Below are 16961 nucleotides of genomic sequence, written 5' to 3'. Positions count from 1 at the left end.
TCGGTACAAATTCTAAAAGAATATATTTATGCGCTCTGAAAATTGGTATATTTATCTTAACATACCCATTTTACGTTACGAGCAAGGTAATTAAATAAATAATAAACTAAGTAATAAAGAATATTTTTTTTTCCAGTAGTGCTGATTAGTAATAGTTGAACTAGTAGGCGAACTGGTTCTTATTGGCATTCGTTTACGTTCTGAAGCCCTTAGTGTAATCTTACTTCCCTGGGAGTTACGTATTCGGCAGCCAGAAGGATGTTTGAAGGAAACGAAGATGGGTTATAACCAAAAATCTACGATTTTTACATTTTTACCTTTTTTTTTTTTTTGTTGACGCTGGGGAATGCATTTACGCATCCCCACCGGAAGCTAGCCAGCCAGCCGTGAGGCAGCCAGCCAGCTGAGGGAGGGTATGTGGGACTCGCCGGCCGAGAGGCGACCGGAATACCCACTAAACCCCAGCGGCGCTACTGCGCGTCGCCTGGCGACTGGGTCACGGGAACGCCGAAGCGATTTGTTAGACAGTGCACGCATGTCATCAAAGTTTTTGTTAATTTCTAATGCACTCTTAAATGAAGAACAATATATTTAAAACAAGATGATACCCGCAACTTTGTTCGCTTGGATTAAGGTTTTTATTCCCACTGAAAAGTGGATAAAAAGTAGCATAATATTCCAGACTATAATCTATCTCTGCCAAATCGGTTCAGTCATTGCGACTGATTGAGTAACAAACATACAAACTTTCATGTAATAAATGCATCAATATCTAGCTCAATTGTTCAGCCAACTAATTAAGAAGCAATTTCGTTAAAAACCTTCTGCATGTCGTGTGGGTCTTCGGCGACGTCTGGCAGGTCGGTTGGCAGCTGGCTTACTGCATAAATTATACGTGTAGACCAGAGGCTTACTGGGGGCTGCAAGTCGATTAGCGGCTGGTTGTCAAACATGGTTTCTTGTTCTAAGCTGAAAAATATGCATTATTATTATTATAACAGTAGTCTACTATTAATAAGTTACTTAAATTAATTAATTACTATATTATTAATTTAAAATTCTCTGCAGTTGCATATTTACCTTAATATTTGTGGCTCCACATTAACCACTCCAGCATCACAACATTGTGTCATAAAAGATGTGTCTAATATTCTGTAAAAAATAAAATAATATTTTGTAATCAATATAATGACACAATGAAAAACAAAGTAAATTAAAAAAAATAAAGTTAGAAATGCTTTTGTTACCACTTACGAAATAGATTATTGTTAGTGCTTACACCAGCACTACCATTCCCTTCCATGGCAGGCAATGCAGGCGATTCATGCTATTTAACAAAAATATGTAGTAAGAGAAATAATAAGCATAAAAATAGTTAAAAAACAAAGAAAAAACAATGTGCAACAAAACATGACAGTAAGTTTATGTTAATAGCTCATAACAAAAAGGGAGTGCAGTGATGCAAGTAAACAGTCACATATTATTCATGCAATAAAGCTTACAGAGAGTGGGAATGTAACGTGTAAAATTTTCCATTCAATAATCACTGTGAATGGGATGCACCCCGGGATGCAATGAATCAGGTCGTTTTCTAATAAGTTGTTACTTAATGTTTCTATACTTGAATTCAGAAACTGTAATGAATCTATAAATCTCATTTTAAAACTCTCATTATTATGAACTGGCACAAATTTTGTAATCGAAAGATATTTCTCTTTGCTTTTAGGGATAATTTCAATTTTTCCAGGATGTTCAGCTAATTTCTCAATAAACATGTGACTATCATAACCCGACAAGTTATGAATAACAATTGGTACATATGAACACTCTTTATACAATAAATTACAGTATGAGTGTGCAGCACCTCGGTACTGCCCAGTAATGTGATCATGATCTCGGACTCTATCATCGAATAGTAATTGGTCACAAACATGACAGTTGACAGCGTTTCGAAATTCATCCGCTTGAGTTTGTGTTAAGGGTAACATTGGTCTTTTATGCGACAGAATGTTGTAAATTGTTAATATCTCTTCAATTAAATATTTTACAAACTTTTCTACGCAATCTGAACCTCTGTATGAAACATACTTATTTAAATTTGAATCATACGAACAACAAACATAAAATCCGAAGCAAAAAGCTTGATGTCGTCTGACCCTGTGTGTGCGCCGGGTAGATAATTTATCAACATCATCAACGCGAAGCAATACACTCTCAAAATCAGTGTAAATGACAAATTTCATTTTTTGTTTTTGATGCTCTTATTAGATTTATAATTTTCGTTTGATTATCGCACATAAAGGAGTCTGGGTCTAAATACTTCTCTTCTTGTGGGATATTCAAACGATAAGTGACAATTCTATTTTTAAAAGCTGTAGTAATTATTTGTATGTTTTCAATATCTGTTCTAACTAGACATTAAGTGTGTATTCACATGTACCACAACCACACCACGTCGCAGCGACAAAATGTGGTCAAGCTGTGGTTACGTGTGAATAGTGTCGCAGCGGCATTTTGCAGTTGCGTTGTGGTACCGACAAAATGTGATGTGGCTGCGCGTTGTCGCTGTCGTTGCAATGTGGTAACCGCGTGGTCATGTACAGTTATACTCCGGCTTTCGTAGAGAAAACACGGCTTGACTGAACGTAGTCATGGAGGAAAGATTGTTGTTGCTATCCTTGTTATGGCTTTTATTAATAAGAAGAAGACGACGACATCAGCGTATTCGTCGAAATAGAATTTATTGGGTACATCCTTTATTGGAAAACAAAAGTCAAAGCCAATTTCGTACTGATTATCCTAAACTTCGAAGGTTCAAGAAGAAATTTTATAAAAAATTTAGAATGAACAAGCATACATTTGACTACTTGTTAAATGAACTGAATAGTGAGTTGCAAAAAAAAGACACGGCCATGAGAAAAAGCATACCATCTGTTGAACGTCTGGCAATGACATTGAGGTGAGTAAATTTTTTTTATAGTTAATTATTTTTAAGGACTTATATATATAATAATTATATAATATAATTAGTTCCATCTACCGGGACAGGCTCACCGGGCAGATGAAGCTAATTTATAAAATATAAAATACAGGTGCAAATTAAGAGGCCGTACCTACCTGGTTTTGCTCGCGGCACTAGCGCCACTTTCATTAAAAAATTATATCTTTTTATTTAAGGCATAGATAAAAAATCTGTCTCAGCCAATTTTTAAATTTAGCAAAAAAACAAATTGCTGAAAAGTGGCTGATTTTTTATCTATGCCTAAAATAAAAAGATATTAATATTTTAATGAAAGTGGCGCTAGTGTTGCGAGCAAAACCAGTACGGCCTCTTAATTCATTAACAATAAAAAGTAAGATTATGATTGTGGGCACGTTTCATATAGTTTCCTATTATTACAACAGTATGCATGTACAGTCAGCGCCATATCGACCTACCCTTAGCTGTCAAATTTCTGCAACTGAATTTCAACCTAATTTCAAACGCATAGAGATCAACATCAGTTGTGGTTTTTTTCACAGATTTTCGTAGGTCGATGTGCGCTGACTGTACGTTACGCACACGCCACGCATTCGGTCTGCTCAGGCCTTTATTATTTGATGTGTTAATTTGCAAATGAGTTACTTTGCAACTGTGGTAGGGAGGATAGGAAGGCGAAAACAAAGAGCGTACTTATATATTTTGATTTATTGTGTCATTCAAAAATCAACAGAGTAGGTAATTAATCAGTTAATCTCCGAAAATATCCGTTATAATCGGATCATTATAGTTTGAAGCCTGAGAAGAGACGCTGAGTGGAGATTCTGGTACTGAAATATCTCTTGGTGTGGATGCAGTACGCAAATTGCGAAGCTGTGGAGAGCCTGTTTCCATATCCGGCCGATACCTAGACGTTGATGGTCGTTCGTACGGTTGGTACGCTTGTGTCGTATACCCCTGTCCATATTCACTGTAATTATCATTACGTGTAGTTGTAGGTGTATGATATTTTTGAATTACATTCAATATTTCTATCTGAGCATTCAGTTTCCAATCATCACGAATGGTCTTAAATCTATCGTATAAAGATAGCAAAAAATGCATATCACTGTCACAGGACTTGTCACGTTCCTGTGTAGTGTAGTTACTTGTATGTGCAGTTACTTGATCGCTCAAATGACTTGTTATTTTTTTTATTAACCCATATTCTGCATCATCTTTTTTTCTTTGGATATTTTTTGGTCTCTTCCAAACTTCAGATTCACTCGTTTCAGTAGTATTATCGTCTTCATTATCGATTTGTTCGATGTCATCGTCTTTGTTTTGTACTGGTAGAGACGATGTTGTATTTCGATTTTCAGACAATGGCTTTAAAAATAATAATTGACTAAAGTAGTAGTATCTCTTTGAACTACCTGCTGAACCGCTTCTCTGTGAATTTTGTTTTTTAAGGTCTCTGTTGAAAGAGTCTCTTAAGCTTTTCCATTTTCTTTGTAAGTTGGCAGCTGAAAAATTAATTGTTAAATTGAAATTTGTAGAAAAGTAAGTTGGTAGTTAAATTTGAAAATAACATATAAAATAATAATAATAATATTTTACAATATCGAAATTACAGTGATCAGATCATATAATGAACTCAGTATTGAAGATAATTTCTGTATATTTAAATATCCATGTTAATAGTTTCAAGTTATTCTTAAATCTATGACAGCCAAGCATCTTTATATAGTTTGATAAATGATTAGTTTTTCTTATACCCGGTGGCATAAGCGCTTTTCTTAATATAATTATTTAATGTATTACTACTACACTACTACACGTTATGTAATATATAAATAAGTAGTATTTAATATTTAACATATTTTGAAATTTTACCATATTAAAATTAACTGGATTTATTTTACATTAGTCCAGTATAATGTAAGATCGATCATTTCCCAAAATGTCATCAGCCTATTGAATGGTGTTAAAAAGGTTGAAATACCTAATACTTTAAGGGGTCGTTGTACCCTTCAACACGAGCTACTTTTACTATGGGGACACATATACCTACATGACCTAAATGTATGAAACAGCTGATTTTTTACGATTTCGTATGTGTGTCCCCATAGTAAAAGTTGTTCATATTCTTGAGTACAGTACAATGACCCCAGTGTTATTTATTTCAACCTTTTGTAACACCCTGTATAATTCCATTTCAGTATTATTTGTTTTTAATATAATTTTTTTGTTATAGATATTTGGCAACGGGGTGTTCGTTTGAAGATCTCGCCGATTTTTTTAAATGTGGTACTTCAACTGCTAGCAAAATTGTCCACGACGTGTGCCGCCTGATTTGGGATAAATTACAGCCTATTCATTTACCAACATGTAATAAAACAATGTGGCTTGATATTGCGAACAAATTTAAAAAGAAAGCAAATTTTCCAAACTGCTTAGGGGCTGTAGATGGGAAACATATTAGGATTATTCATCCACCACGCAGTGGTTCATTATTCTTTAATTATAAACATTTCTTTTCTATTGTTTTAATGGCCGTATGTGACGCCGATTATTTATTCGTGTATGTTGATGTAGGAGTCTACGGTAAAACTTCCGATTCAACTATTTGGAGGGACTGCAGTTTATATGATGCAATGGAAAGAAATGATTTAGATCTACCTGGACCGCAAGCAATTACCCCTGTAGGTAGGCCCTTGCCTATGGTATTCATTGGCGATGAAGCCTTTGGATTACACAAACATTTGCTGCGACCATACAGCGGCAAGCAATTAACAATGAAAAAACGTGTTTTTAACTATAGATTATCACGAGCACGAAGATATGTGGAATGTTCCTTTGGAATTTTGACTAACAAATGGCGAATATTGCATAGACCAATTAATGTGTCAGTTGAATTTGCAACAGACATAGTGAAAGCATGTGTCGTATTACATAATATAGTACGCAAGCGAGATGGTTATAAATTCGAAGACACTTTATCGATAACTTCAAATTTGTTACGAATGCATTCCTTTGAACAAAGTCATGACGGGATTCGAGCAGATTCTGTTAGAAATGAATTTGCCGACTATTTTGTGAGCCCTGAAGGTGAATTATCGTGGCAGTACAATAAAGCGTGAATGGTGTTGTTAGGTATACTCGGTTTAATAAATAGTAATTAATAAACTTACCGCACTGGTTTTTTTCTTTTGTTTCCTTATTATCAAAATCTTCATAAAACTTCATGCAAAGGGTTTCCCATGCTTTGTTTTTTAATATGCGATTGGAATACTCCTCTGTCCTTTGATCCCAAATGCATGGCAAATTGCGAATCTCCTCAATAAACATATCCGTGTCAAAAGTCTCCGAGTCGGACATTTTAATTTTTCGCACAACCACGCGGCAACACAGTACAACGCAGAATGAAAGGGGGGAGCGCAGGCGCCAGCTAGGCGCGCGCTGTTGATGACGTCATGTCGTGGCGATGTGGCCGCGGTGCCGCCGCCGGTGGTAGCGTTGCCGTCGCGATGTGGTTGCGATGTGGTCGTATTACACAGGTGGTCGATAACAACGGCAAAATGTGGTACGTGTGAATTGTAATATTAATTTTCAATACAAAATATACGCCCGACCACATGGCGTCGTTGTGGTGTGGTTGTGGCTGTGGTGTGGTTGTGGTACGTGTGAATTGATCCTTAGATTTATGATTTGTTGTTCTCAAATAATGTGAAATTTTATTTTTAGGTATTAAAATATTACATTTCTCACATTCGATCATTGTCTTATCTTTAAATTCAAACATTGTCTTATCTATTTTACAACGTGTTGGGTCAACGTTGTTCGTTGTAGCAACTGTAATGAATAAAACACAAATTAAGGAGTAGGATAAAACATTATTAATTTTATTATTTAAAATAGAGGAATATAAAAATGCCTATCAGTTAATATAAAAACTTTATAGTAAGCACTTGTCATATCAAGATAATTTTATGTCTATATTTAATATGCTAAAATTGACCCAATCATAAAGTTGAAGACTAAATTAGATATTTACTGTAATATTTATGCGGAAACGTTACTATTCCACTACTTGATCCAGTGTCAATGTACTGCCTAATATTAACAATTGTAGTTAAGTCCGATATTTAGGAATAAGACAATATGTAAAATATTATGATGTTAATTATCAATACATGTCACTAATTATTAATTGTAAATTAAATACTGTCACTATACTAGGGTTGACATTATAGTGCCGGATGTAATATACAGTTGTCAAGTTATTATGTGAAATAATATGTAAACCTTCCATTTATTATATCATTAATTATTGTTGTCAAATTAATAATATGTAATCCGTAAATACAATGTAACTAGTGATATTATTAATGTTAATTAAATATTGTCAACATACTGTTGGGTTGGTAGTTGGTACATTGTTGATACAATGTACCAACCTTCAAATAAATATTAAGATCACGTGACTGCCGACTCCCGCCATTGTTTGCGATGACGGTAATTATAAAAGTACCCTACCTCGACAGAGGAGGCTCATTCTAGTCTTATAATTCAAACAGTAAGCACAGTCTTGTATTATAATCCAAAACGGTGAAGTCCTTCACTTCAGAGCAAACAAGGGCGGCAGGCTATACCAAAGTTAAGTATTCTTATATTTTATTATAATTAATATAATTAACAATATCTACTATTTATTGTATGTTGTAATGGTTTTTAAAGGACGTGTGTCGTGGAGTTTCTTTGCCCTTTCTTCTCCACGACTAAATACCTTTGCGAAACGGGCGGTAGATTCATTTTTAAATAAATAGATCTATGCTGAACAATATAACAAAATACAGATAGATCTATAAAGATTAAAGTAAGAAAGATATCTGAATAAACGACAAATTATTTATAATTCTTGGTTATTTTACTTATATGTTTACTACCTACCCTCTCTTGGTAATTAATTACTTTTAAATGAAAGTATAGGTTAGGTTATTAACTTATTTTATTTTAAAAACCTGTTTAGGATTCTTACCTTTACAAAATAATACAGTAGTTGCCTTGCTTGATTTTAATTGCTAAATGATCTAATATTTAGGCCTTACCTGACAAAATTATAGCTATTTACAACTTTGAGATACAACTTACAACAAGATAGATGATAACTTTTATTAGTCATCAATATTTAAGCCCACTCTGTAACCCAAAAATCTAACACACTCGTAAGTAAATTATAATATATTAGCAATATATTAGCAAAGGTATAGTAGTAAAGGTAAGGTTGGCTTTCATATTTTCAATGTCGAGAATCATAAATCATGACTCTCGGCATTGAAAATATGAAAGCATGACTCATTATTTTAAAAATATGAGTTGATAAATGTGGGGGGACACTTCACACTGCTTAAATTCTTTTCTTACGGCAAATATAAAATGGGTAAGATGGCGCCAGGCTTCACTATCGGTGTTCGTTTTATTTTTTACCGTTACGATGGCCTGGCGCCATCGATTCATCGGGGGAGTTTTTTCTATTTCGCCGCAATTAGAGATTTTCAATTCTATATAGTGACTCCCGTTTTTCGTATCGATCAGCTGACGTGTGTGGCCATTGGCCACACGACGCGTTATATAGCTGGTCAAAGTAGGTTTCGGCTTTTCAATAATATCACCTTCATCCTCGTCCAAATCGCTGCCGAATAAATCGACAGCAGTTATGTTCGGCATTTTCTTCGGAATTTTTGAATCCTGGTTCCTCTCTTTTCCTCTTATTTTCTTCTCACGTGAGGTTGATGCCTCACTCTCTGTCTGCGGCAATGGGAACAAAATATCTGCATTATCGGACCTGGGTTTGGTCGTCACAATTCAAATTTCTTAAGTCAAATTAAGTTGTGATAGCCTAGTTGTTAGAACGTCCGCTTCCTAATCGAAGGTCGGGGGTTCGATCCCGGGCACGCACCACTGACTTTTCAGTTATGTGCGTTTTAAGCTGCCGTCATCGAGATACCAGACGTTGAGGGGAGATTCGAGGTCATTGAGCACTTTCTGGATGCTGAGGCTGAAGATGAGCGGACCAAGAGGATCTCCTTGTTGAACACCAACTTGGGACAGAATAGGGGTTTGGTTATAGAACAGATTGGATGGGGAACGATAAAGTTGGTAAAGAAAGGGGTATAGAGAAGGCAGTTTGTCCCTGGCTTTGCTCAGCAAGACATCCCTTTCAAGGGTATTAAAGGCGTTCCTTACATCCAGCTTTATAACTACACAGCCCTTGTTGCCTGGATCCATGGCAAATGGACGCGTTGCGTGGATAGCCGCCTCGCAGCCCAACTGAGTTCCAAAGCCCAACTGGTGCGGTCGCAGGTAAGACGCCATCTCCTCTTTAACAGCTCCGCATCCTAATTTGGCTGCAAGGCGTCGGAAGACACTACCAATGGCGATAGGTCTGATACCCCCGTCCTTTTTCGCCAACGCACAGAGTGTGGCCCCATAAAGATACGGGCATACTTCTTTATTCAGTTGGCCCCTTAATAAAAAGTTGCACAACTTTGTTAAACTCGCCATGAGTCGAGGTCCATATTCCCCGGCTGAGCTACTGCACAGCTCTTTCAAGTGACCGGGTCTGATCCCGTCCAGGCCAGCGGCAGAGCTATTATAGAAAGAGCTGAGCGCCTGGGCTACAGCGTCCACCTTGACGGTGAGTGGCGGGTTAGAGTTGTCTGGCGCTGGCGGAAAGAGAGGGGACGGGAAGGAGAGGGATGTTTGGACTGCAGGGATGCCAGTGTGTCTGGGCTGGATTGCGCGAACGAATCATCGGACAACAAGAGGCGTGTCGCCCCTCTTAGGTCCCCACCGAAAACCTTGGACTCGATTACTTTTAGTACAGTTGGTGATGGCCTACCAGCCACTGATATATCCGGGAAGCACGGGCATGCCACAACAATTTTTCACCTTTGAAGTCAATGACTCTGATCCACCCTCCTCGGGAACCCGGAGGGAGGTGAAAGCGAATGACAAAAGTGCGTACCAATCGGTGGGGCTATTTGTTTCCACACATCTATCAGTCAGCTCGCTCAGACCTCCCGCAGCCATGTTCCTAGCGCCCTTAGGGATGTGACGCAAGACACGAACTGACGCCTTTAATGATGCCAACTTCTCAAAATTGGCAACGGGCGCCGTTTGGCCAGTGGAAGCCGGAGATGTACCCACAGCCATAGGCGGCTGCGTTGGCTGCGGTGGTAGTATGCAGGGGCGTGGCGCATCCTTGTGCATACGCCCTATATGGACCCGAAGCCCGCGTGGGCCAAAAGATGCTGGGCAGTGGGGGCAAGTCAGTCTAAGAGAAGAGGCCATGTCAAAGAGTCCCGACTACAAATAAATGGGTCATTAGGTATCATTCAAGTACAAGATCGGTACTTCATACAAGTTACAATCACACAAATATGCTACAATCTAAAATATCACAGTGGGGGCCGGTCATTTACTAACTGTAACTAAAAAAAAAAAAAAAAATGAGTATGAACCCCAAACCTAGTAGGTATTACAAAAATAAAATAATACCTAATACACAGTCAATAACCAATCTAAACTAAAATAAATAAAATGTAGTCAATCTACAATATCGCAATGGAACTGCACATCTAAAATAAGCAAGTACCTTAATACCTAGTATGTAATACAAAAATAATACCTAATACCTAGTCAATAACAAAATACCTATAGAGTAAGTTGCCTAAAAAAATAAAAGTTAATTAGTCTATATATAGATAGGTAAATACCTAATACAATACTAGCACCAACTTGCAAACATACAAGTCAAAAAAAGAAAAAAAAAAAACCCCTAAGTTGCACCTCAGTCTCGATCCCTTGGCTCGCTATATTAAAGCAGGCTTATGAACCACTCGACCAAATCTTCTTAGGATAATGCGTTGAATTTATGCTTTGGGTTCTACTGGCGTTAATGTCTTAATACCCTCATTTTATTTATTATTGCAGCAAACAGTAACTAATTTTATTCACTTCGCCTAAATTCCACTTTTTAGACTTTGAAATACTATTTTTATTATTCTTCTCTTGTTGGCCAAATCTTCTTAGGATAATGCGTTGAATTTATGCTTTGGGTTCTACTGGCGTTAATGTCTTAATACCCTCATTTTATTTATTATTGCAGCAAGCAGTAACTAATTTTATCCACTTTTGCCAAAATTCCACTGTTTAGACTTTGAAATGCTATTTTTATTATTCCTCTCTTGTTTCTGAATTATGTAGTGAGTCTGCAATGTCCAAATAACTCGATTAATTCCTTAGTTATAAATGATTTCTACGACGATCACTGGCACGGAAGTTTGTTATTTTGAAGTTCATTTTTGCTGTTTATTTTTACATTATGCACTCAGATAATAATGCTACTGTTTCTTGTTCACTTTTAGCACAACCACATATAGTTTTGAGCACGATATCGCTTTAAAAAAATATTTTTGAAAATTATTTTATACGGAGCAACGTTTATCGTGGCACTAGCGCCATCATCCTCACTATATATAGATCATAGTTCACATCGATTCAAATAGATAAATTTCATCTATTCAAATAGATAAATTTCATATATTCAAATAGATAAATTTCATCTATTCAAATAGATAAATTTCATCTATTCTAATAGATGAGACATCTATTCTAATAGAGTAGTAGGTATAATTGGGGTATATGGATCTCCTGTGATCCAGATACCCCAATTATACCTACTACTTCCGTCCCCCCGAGGGGACAGATTAGGGGGACGGATAGGAACAATTCTTCCAAATTACTAGATTACCCGAACAAAGGAGAACGGTCACGCCCCATACAAAAAAAACCCAGGCCCGACAGAAACGAGACATATCTCATTTTTTTTGGTATATCGTGTATTGTTAAATTACATATATTTTATATTCTAAATCAATGGCTAACGCCAAAAAATATTGCCGTATGTTTTTGTTCAGGCGATACACAAAAAAATACAAAGTGTCTATTATCTATAAAATTCGCATATTTATTTTTAATTAAATGACAATACAATAGCTATAGGATGTATCTAAATACAGTTAACTTATATGATTAATTAAAATCGTGGCATTTGATGATTTATTGCATAATATTAAGTTAAATGTACAAAAATGGTCACATACTTACTGTCTACATGCTATCATAACGGCTCAGGTAGCCTGGCGGTGACAGAAACCAATCATTGGGTTTCAGGATTGAAACAAATAAAAATAAAACTAATAGGTATCTCGATATAAAGTTTTATTGAATTTCTATATCTCTTAAAACATAATCCATACCCATTGCTGGGTGGTCAAAGTGATCTCGATGTCTAGCCCACCCTAAGTAATATACAACACTAATGACGTGTGCGCAACTTCCCAATGTCCTTTTACCATGATAGCATGTGCAATAATATTCCGTTATTGCGTTTCTTCCATTTACATTCTCATCAAACATAATATAAGTATAATATATTTTTGTCGTAACGTGTCGCGAATGGATTCTGCACCTGATTAAAGTATTATTGTTTCTGCCCTCTATTGCCGTTGGATGTCTATATAATTCCATATTATATACTCCCGCGGCTTTCAAATGCTCACTGCAATACGACCGTGCTAACTTCACGTGATAGGTGCCGATTGAGAATTTAATTAACTCTTCAATTGTTAATTGTGGAAAATGTTCAATATCCGGATCATTTCCAGTCATCCTGTGAAACGACACTCTTTGTCGGTTTAGATTATTTTCCTCCACATACTCAAATAATCGATTGGGGCGTTGTATATTTTGATTAATTATTTCAATGAAATCTTCTGTGTATGGACTGTCTCCGTAAGGTTCTTGAAAATAATTAATTAAAGCTGCAGCAATTTTAAAATCTTCAAATATATGCGGCACATGTTTGTTGAATACTCTGTTTTTAAAGATCTTGAAGTCGCGCTTGAATCTCCCGTTTATAGTTTCCACGACCCATCGCACCATTGTAATGAGTCGTGATTTATTAGCTTGTTCGGTGCTTAATTGCGTGTCTTGTGGTTGTTTGGTTGGCGGCATGTGAGCAACATAACCATATGTTTCTATTAAAGGTATTGAATCCCGAAAGCCTCGGTCCAAAATAAATGAGTCTCCTTCATGGAAAAAAAAGTGGAACGGTCCGTCTTCAATGGGTCCATCATGGTTTTGCAATATCATTTTCATTATATCAGCATCGGTAGTCCGTGCAGAGTACGGACCTGTTACATCCAAAATATATCCATCCGCGCACACGATCATGAATGGTTTTATTAAGTTTCTGAACTTATGAAGGCTGTAACTGCGGCGTTGAAATAAAAAGTTAGAACTTTTTTCTATGTATATGTAGGTTCCATCGAATGTAACTATTGCTTTTGGTGACTCTTCGTTACCAAACAAAACATTTGGTAAAACCCGGTTGCGGGCTATTACTTCGTCCCTGGTTATATGGTCTAAACCTAGGTGCAATGGAACAAAGTCAGTAATGAGACACTGCCTGACTTTATGTATTTTTCTTCCAATAGTTCGCTCGGTTATATTAAAAAGTGAAGCGATTCTATTATTCGGCTCCCCTGATCGAATTTTGCACAAGTAGATAGCCAAATCATTTCGTGGAGTACTTGAGGACCGATTAAGGCTTGGTATTTGACTCAGCAAATCGTTGAACGTGGCTCTGTTTCTTCCAGTCCAAAAGCTTAACTCGTCGTCAGAAACGTCATCTACATTGAACTGTGACCTTTGTTCCAAAGCTTGTGTATACATGTTGATGATGTCGCCAACACTCTCCGCATTCAAGTCGGTCATTTGATTTGTTATATTTTCCGGTATCTCTTCTATCGCCATGTGTAGTAAATGCCGTTGGCAAATGCGGGCAAGATTTGGTACGTAAAAGTGATAATAGCTAAGGAGTTGTACCTTCACCGAATTAGGCACTTGAAGCAGAGAACTGTTGTTGCAGTTGTCAATTAAACATCGCCGAGCCGTATTAGGTGCACGTCGAACGCCTTGTACATTTACAACAGCAGCTGGTAGGACAGGAGCTGCTGGGACTTGTCGCTCTTGATTAATTGCAGCGTCGATTCTATGCCGACACGAGTGGCAAATCGACCGAGTCCCATCAAAAGTTATCTGTCACAAAATATAAATACACAACATTAATATAAATACACAACGACTTAATCCCATCATATAGGTAGGTATGGTGAAATCAAACTAAATCTAATTGAGACTGCCAGAGCGCCGATTACCTGCGTCCTGCATGGACCGGTTTCGATAAGCGCTGGCAGATCGGCGCCGCGCCGATAACCAGTTTTCTACGAGTGTACGGACTGTATAATGAGTGATGTAGTCTATTTACCCTAACTAACAAAGGTATCTAACTATCAACACTTGACTTTACATTTTTGACACGCTTTTGTATTGGGAAAGGCTTTAATTACAAATATAAAAATGATACATACCTCACCACCAACGATGCGTAATAGTTGCTCTACGAAATCTCTTCGTGTTTCCAGTAATCGTTCATTGAGAACGTATGGACGACGACGGCGAAGTGTACGTTCACACGCAGCACAATTATTAATATTGTCAGCCATATCAACGAACCACTCACAATACAAAAATCAAGTCCAGTAAAGAGAAAGCCAAAAAACGTCGAAAAAATGTAGCCTTGAATACAAAAACGCACAGATCTCAACACAGAAAGCGAAGAACTGCGCCTGCATCTGCGCTGCGTCGGTGCACCCCGCGGCCCACCCCTACCCTACCCCCTCCGCTCCGCCACTGTGTTTTAATGAAAGAGAGAGACAGCATGATTGGTTTCTGTCACCGCCAGGCTACCTGAGCCGTTATGATAGCATGTAGACAGGAAGTATGTGACCGTTTTTGTACATTTAACTTAATATTATGCAATAAATCATCAAATGCCACGATTTTAATTAATTATATAAGTTAACTGTATCTAGATACATCCTATAGCTATTGTATTGTCATTTAATTAAATAAATATGCGAATTTTATAGATAATATAGACATTTTGTATTTTTTTGTGTGTCGCCTGAACAAAAACATACGGCAATATTTTTTGGTGTTAGCCATTGATTTAGAGTATAAAATATATGTAATTTAACAATACACAATATACCAAAAAAAATGAGATATGTCTCGTTTCTGTCGGGCCTGGGTCACAGATGACCGTTCTCCTTTGTTGTCTTCTATCGAATGAGTATAAAATGCAAAAAAAACAAAATTGTTTATTTTCGGTAACTTTGTTAACAATCATCTGTAGGTTGGAGCCTTCTTTTAGAGGTAGGAGAACTACCTCTGTGTCAGAAGACACCGCTCTTCCATAGCAATACAGTATTATCTTATCTATTCAGTATAAGCAGCTTCAATGAACTCGTCAAATTAATTGGACCAGCAATAGCGAAGGAGGATAAAAATTTAAGACTTTCAATACCTATTGAAGAGAGATAGAGCGTTACAATACGGTATTATTAGAATTAAAATATTTTTTAGAAATTGTTTACAAATCGTATCGTGCATCATCTGAAAAATTTGAAAAATAAGATTGGGCGGTATCATTTGAATTGCCTGGTGATGGGATGTTTTGAACCAACGACGAGTTAGGGGATGGAGTGGAACGGACAGCATAAGTCTGTAATGGTTGTTGTGATGGCAAGATATTAGTTCCTCGATGATATACAGGAAAAGAGGACAACGGTTGCTGTAATACGTTGTCGTTCCTAGATGTTGTTTGAGAAGTAGTCTGACCACGCCTGGCTAGTCTGATCTGCTTAAAAATGTTGAGAATACCAATCTTGGCATCAAGTTTTTCTTCAGCTGTTAAATTCTGAAGTGAAGGGATAAAGCAAAATTTGTATCTTCATCAACAGTCTCACTGCTTTTCAATAGTTATAATGAGTGCACTCTTTTTTTAACAATTAGTTCGGTTTTTTTGATCGGATCAGTTCCAATCTTAATTTGTTCATTAAGCTCTAAACATGTGGAGCACATATCCGTTTTCGGACTCCCAAATCCACGATTATAATGAGTATTGAAAAATCTCCGAAAATACGAAACCTTGACACTTGGGTGAGCGTTCGTCACTTCCCATGAACAACTTGTAGAGTTTTTTTTATATTCAATTCCGACGGCAAATATTTCCTTTCAGCTGTTTTGGTCTTGCGGCAGTAATGACTTTCAACAAATTTTAGTTTCTGGATAAACACATGAACTGACTGTTTCTGTGCAGAATATTTTATTTGTTTATGATTTCCGCCTCTTTATTCGGTTACCAATACGATAAACATACATAATATTTTCATATATATATTGACTCGCTACTGTCAATATATTGCTCTCTTTAAATATTTCTCTTAGCGATTCACGTGGACTTAAGTTGTAAATGGCGCCAACTGCTCGTTTTTGTAATAGGAATATGGTTTTAATATCGGCAGCTCGGCCCCACAACAAGATACCATATGCCATTAGACTATGGAAGTAACTAAAATAAACAATTTTAGCTGTGGACACATCAGTCAGCTGTCTAATTTTTCGTATAGCATAAGCAACAGAACTCAATTTTTTAGATAGCTTACGGATATGACTTCCCCATTGAAGCTTAAAGTCGATACCTATGCCAAGAAACACTGTATCTTTCACTAATTCTAACTTGTCATGGCCTAAAAAAATGTCAGTGTCTATCTGCCGGACATTAGGAAGAGGTAGCAATATGGCTATTTTACGTTTTTCGGACGCAGCTTCCAGGTTCGTGGCGAGAAGGAACATTTGGAAACTCTGGCCACCACTTCTTCCACTCCACTGCATTGCTCTGGCTATCAGCCTTCGAGACGACAAGTTTGGGAACATTATTAAAAATGTTTGATGTCGAACACGTGTCTTTTGCTGACATGAGTTGAGTTTTTTCTGTGTTCGGCATTTTGTGTCTAAATTGTTTTAA

The 16961-nt window shown here is 36.9% G+C and overlaps 2 protein-coding genes across 3 annotated transcripts; one reads left to right on the top strand and one right to left on the bottom strand.

Moving 5' to 3' along the window:
- Positions 1 to 2418: 2418 nt before the first annotated feature.
- On the top strand, positions 2419 to 6152 carry LOC123878884 (protein ALP1-like). The gene is made up of 2 exons (XM_045926262.1): positions 2419 to 2959; positions 5217 to 6152. Exons 1-2 carry the CDS (start codon positions 2652 to 2654, stop codon positions 6100 to 6102), a joined length of 1194 nt encoding a protein of 397 aa, XP_045782218.1. The 5' UTR covers positions 2419 to 2651; the 3' UTR covers positions 6103 to 6152.
- Positions 6153 to 11787: 5635 nt separating this feature from the next.
- On the bottom strand, positions 11788 to 15100 carry LOC123878874. 2 transcript variants are annotated; one of them, XM_045926244.1, is made up of 3 exons: positions 14461 to 15100; positions 12275 to 14128; positions 11788 to 12153 (listed from the first exon to the last, which is right to left on the bottom strand). In XM_045926244.1, exons 1-3 carry the CDS (start codon positions 14593 to 14595, stop codon positions 12130 to 12132), a joined length of 2013 nt encoding a protein of 670 aa, XP_045782200.1. In that variant the 5' UTR covers positions 14596 to 15100; the 3' UTR covers positions 11788 to 12129. The 2 variants fall into 2 exon arrangements, with proteins under 2 accessions (XP_045782200.1, XP_045782199.1); XM_045926243.1 differs by lacking the exon at positions 11788 to 12153 and having other exon boundaries at positions 12231 to 14128.
- Between the last annotated feature and the right edge of the window lie 1861 nt (positions 15101 to 16961).

This window comes from Maniola jurtina, chromosome 26 (genome assembly GCF_905333055.1).
Source record: "Maniola jurtina chromosome 26, ilManJurt1.1, whole genome shotgun sequence".
In the NCBI taxonomy this organism is placed as follows: domain Eukaryota; kingdom Metazoa; phylum Arthropoda; class Insecta; order Lepidoptera; family Nymphalidae; genus Maniola; species Maniola jurtina.
The sequence above is the reverse complement of the archived record's forward strand: the minus strand, read 5'-3'. Positions and strand labels throughout refer to the sequence as shown.

Coding starts and splice junctions, on each gene's coding strand:
- LOC123878884 (XM_045926262.1), top strand. CDS start 2,652: ATGGAGGAAAGATTGTTGTTGCTATCCTTGTTATGGCTTTTATTAATA. Junction 2,960..5,216: donor CGTCTGGCAATGACATTGAG/GTGAGTAAATTT, acceptor TTTTTGTTATAG/ATATTTGGCAACGGGGTGTT.
- LOC123878874 (XM_045926243.1), bottom strand. CDS start 14,595: ATGGCTGACAATATTAATAATTGTGCTGCGTGTGAACGTACACTTCGC. Junction 14,129..14,460: donor TACGCATCGTTGGTGGTGAG/GTATGTATCATT, acceptor ATTTTGTGACAG/ATAACTTTTGATGGGACTCG.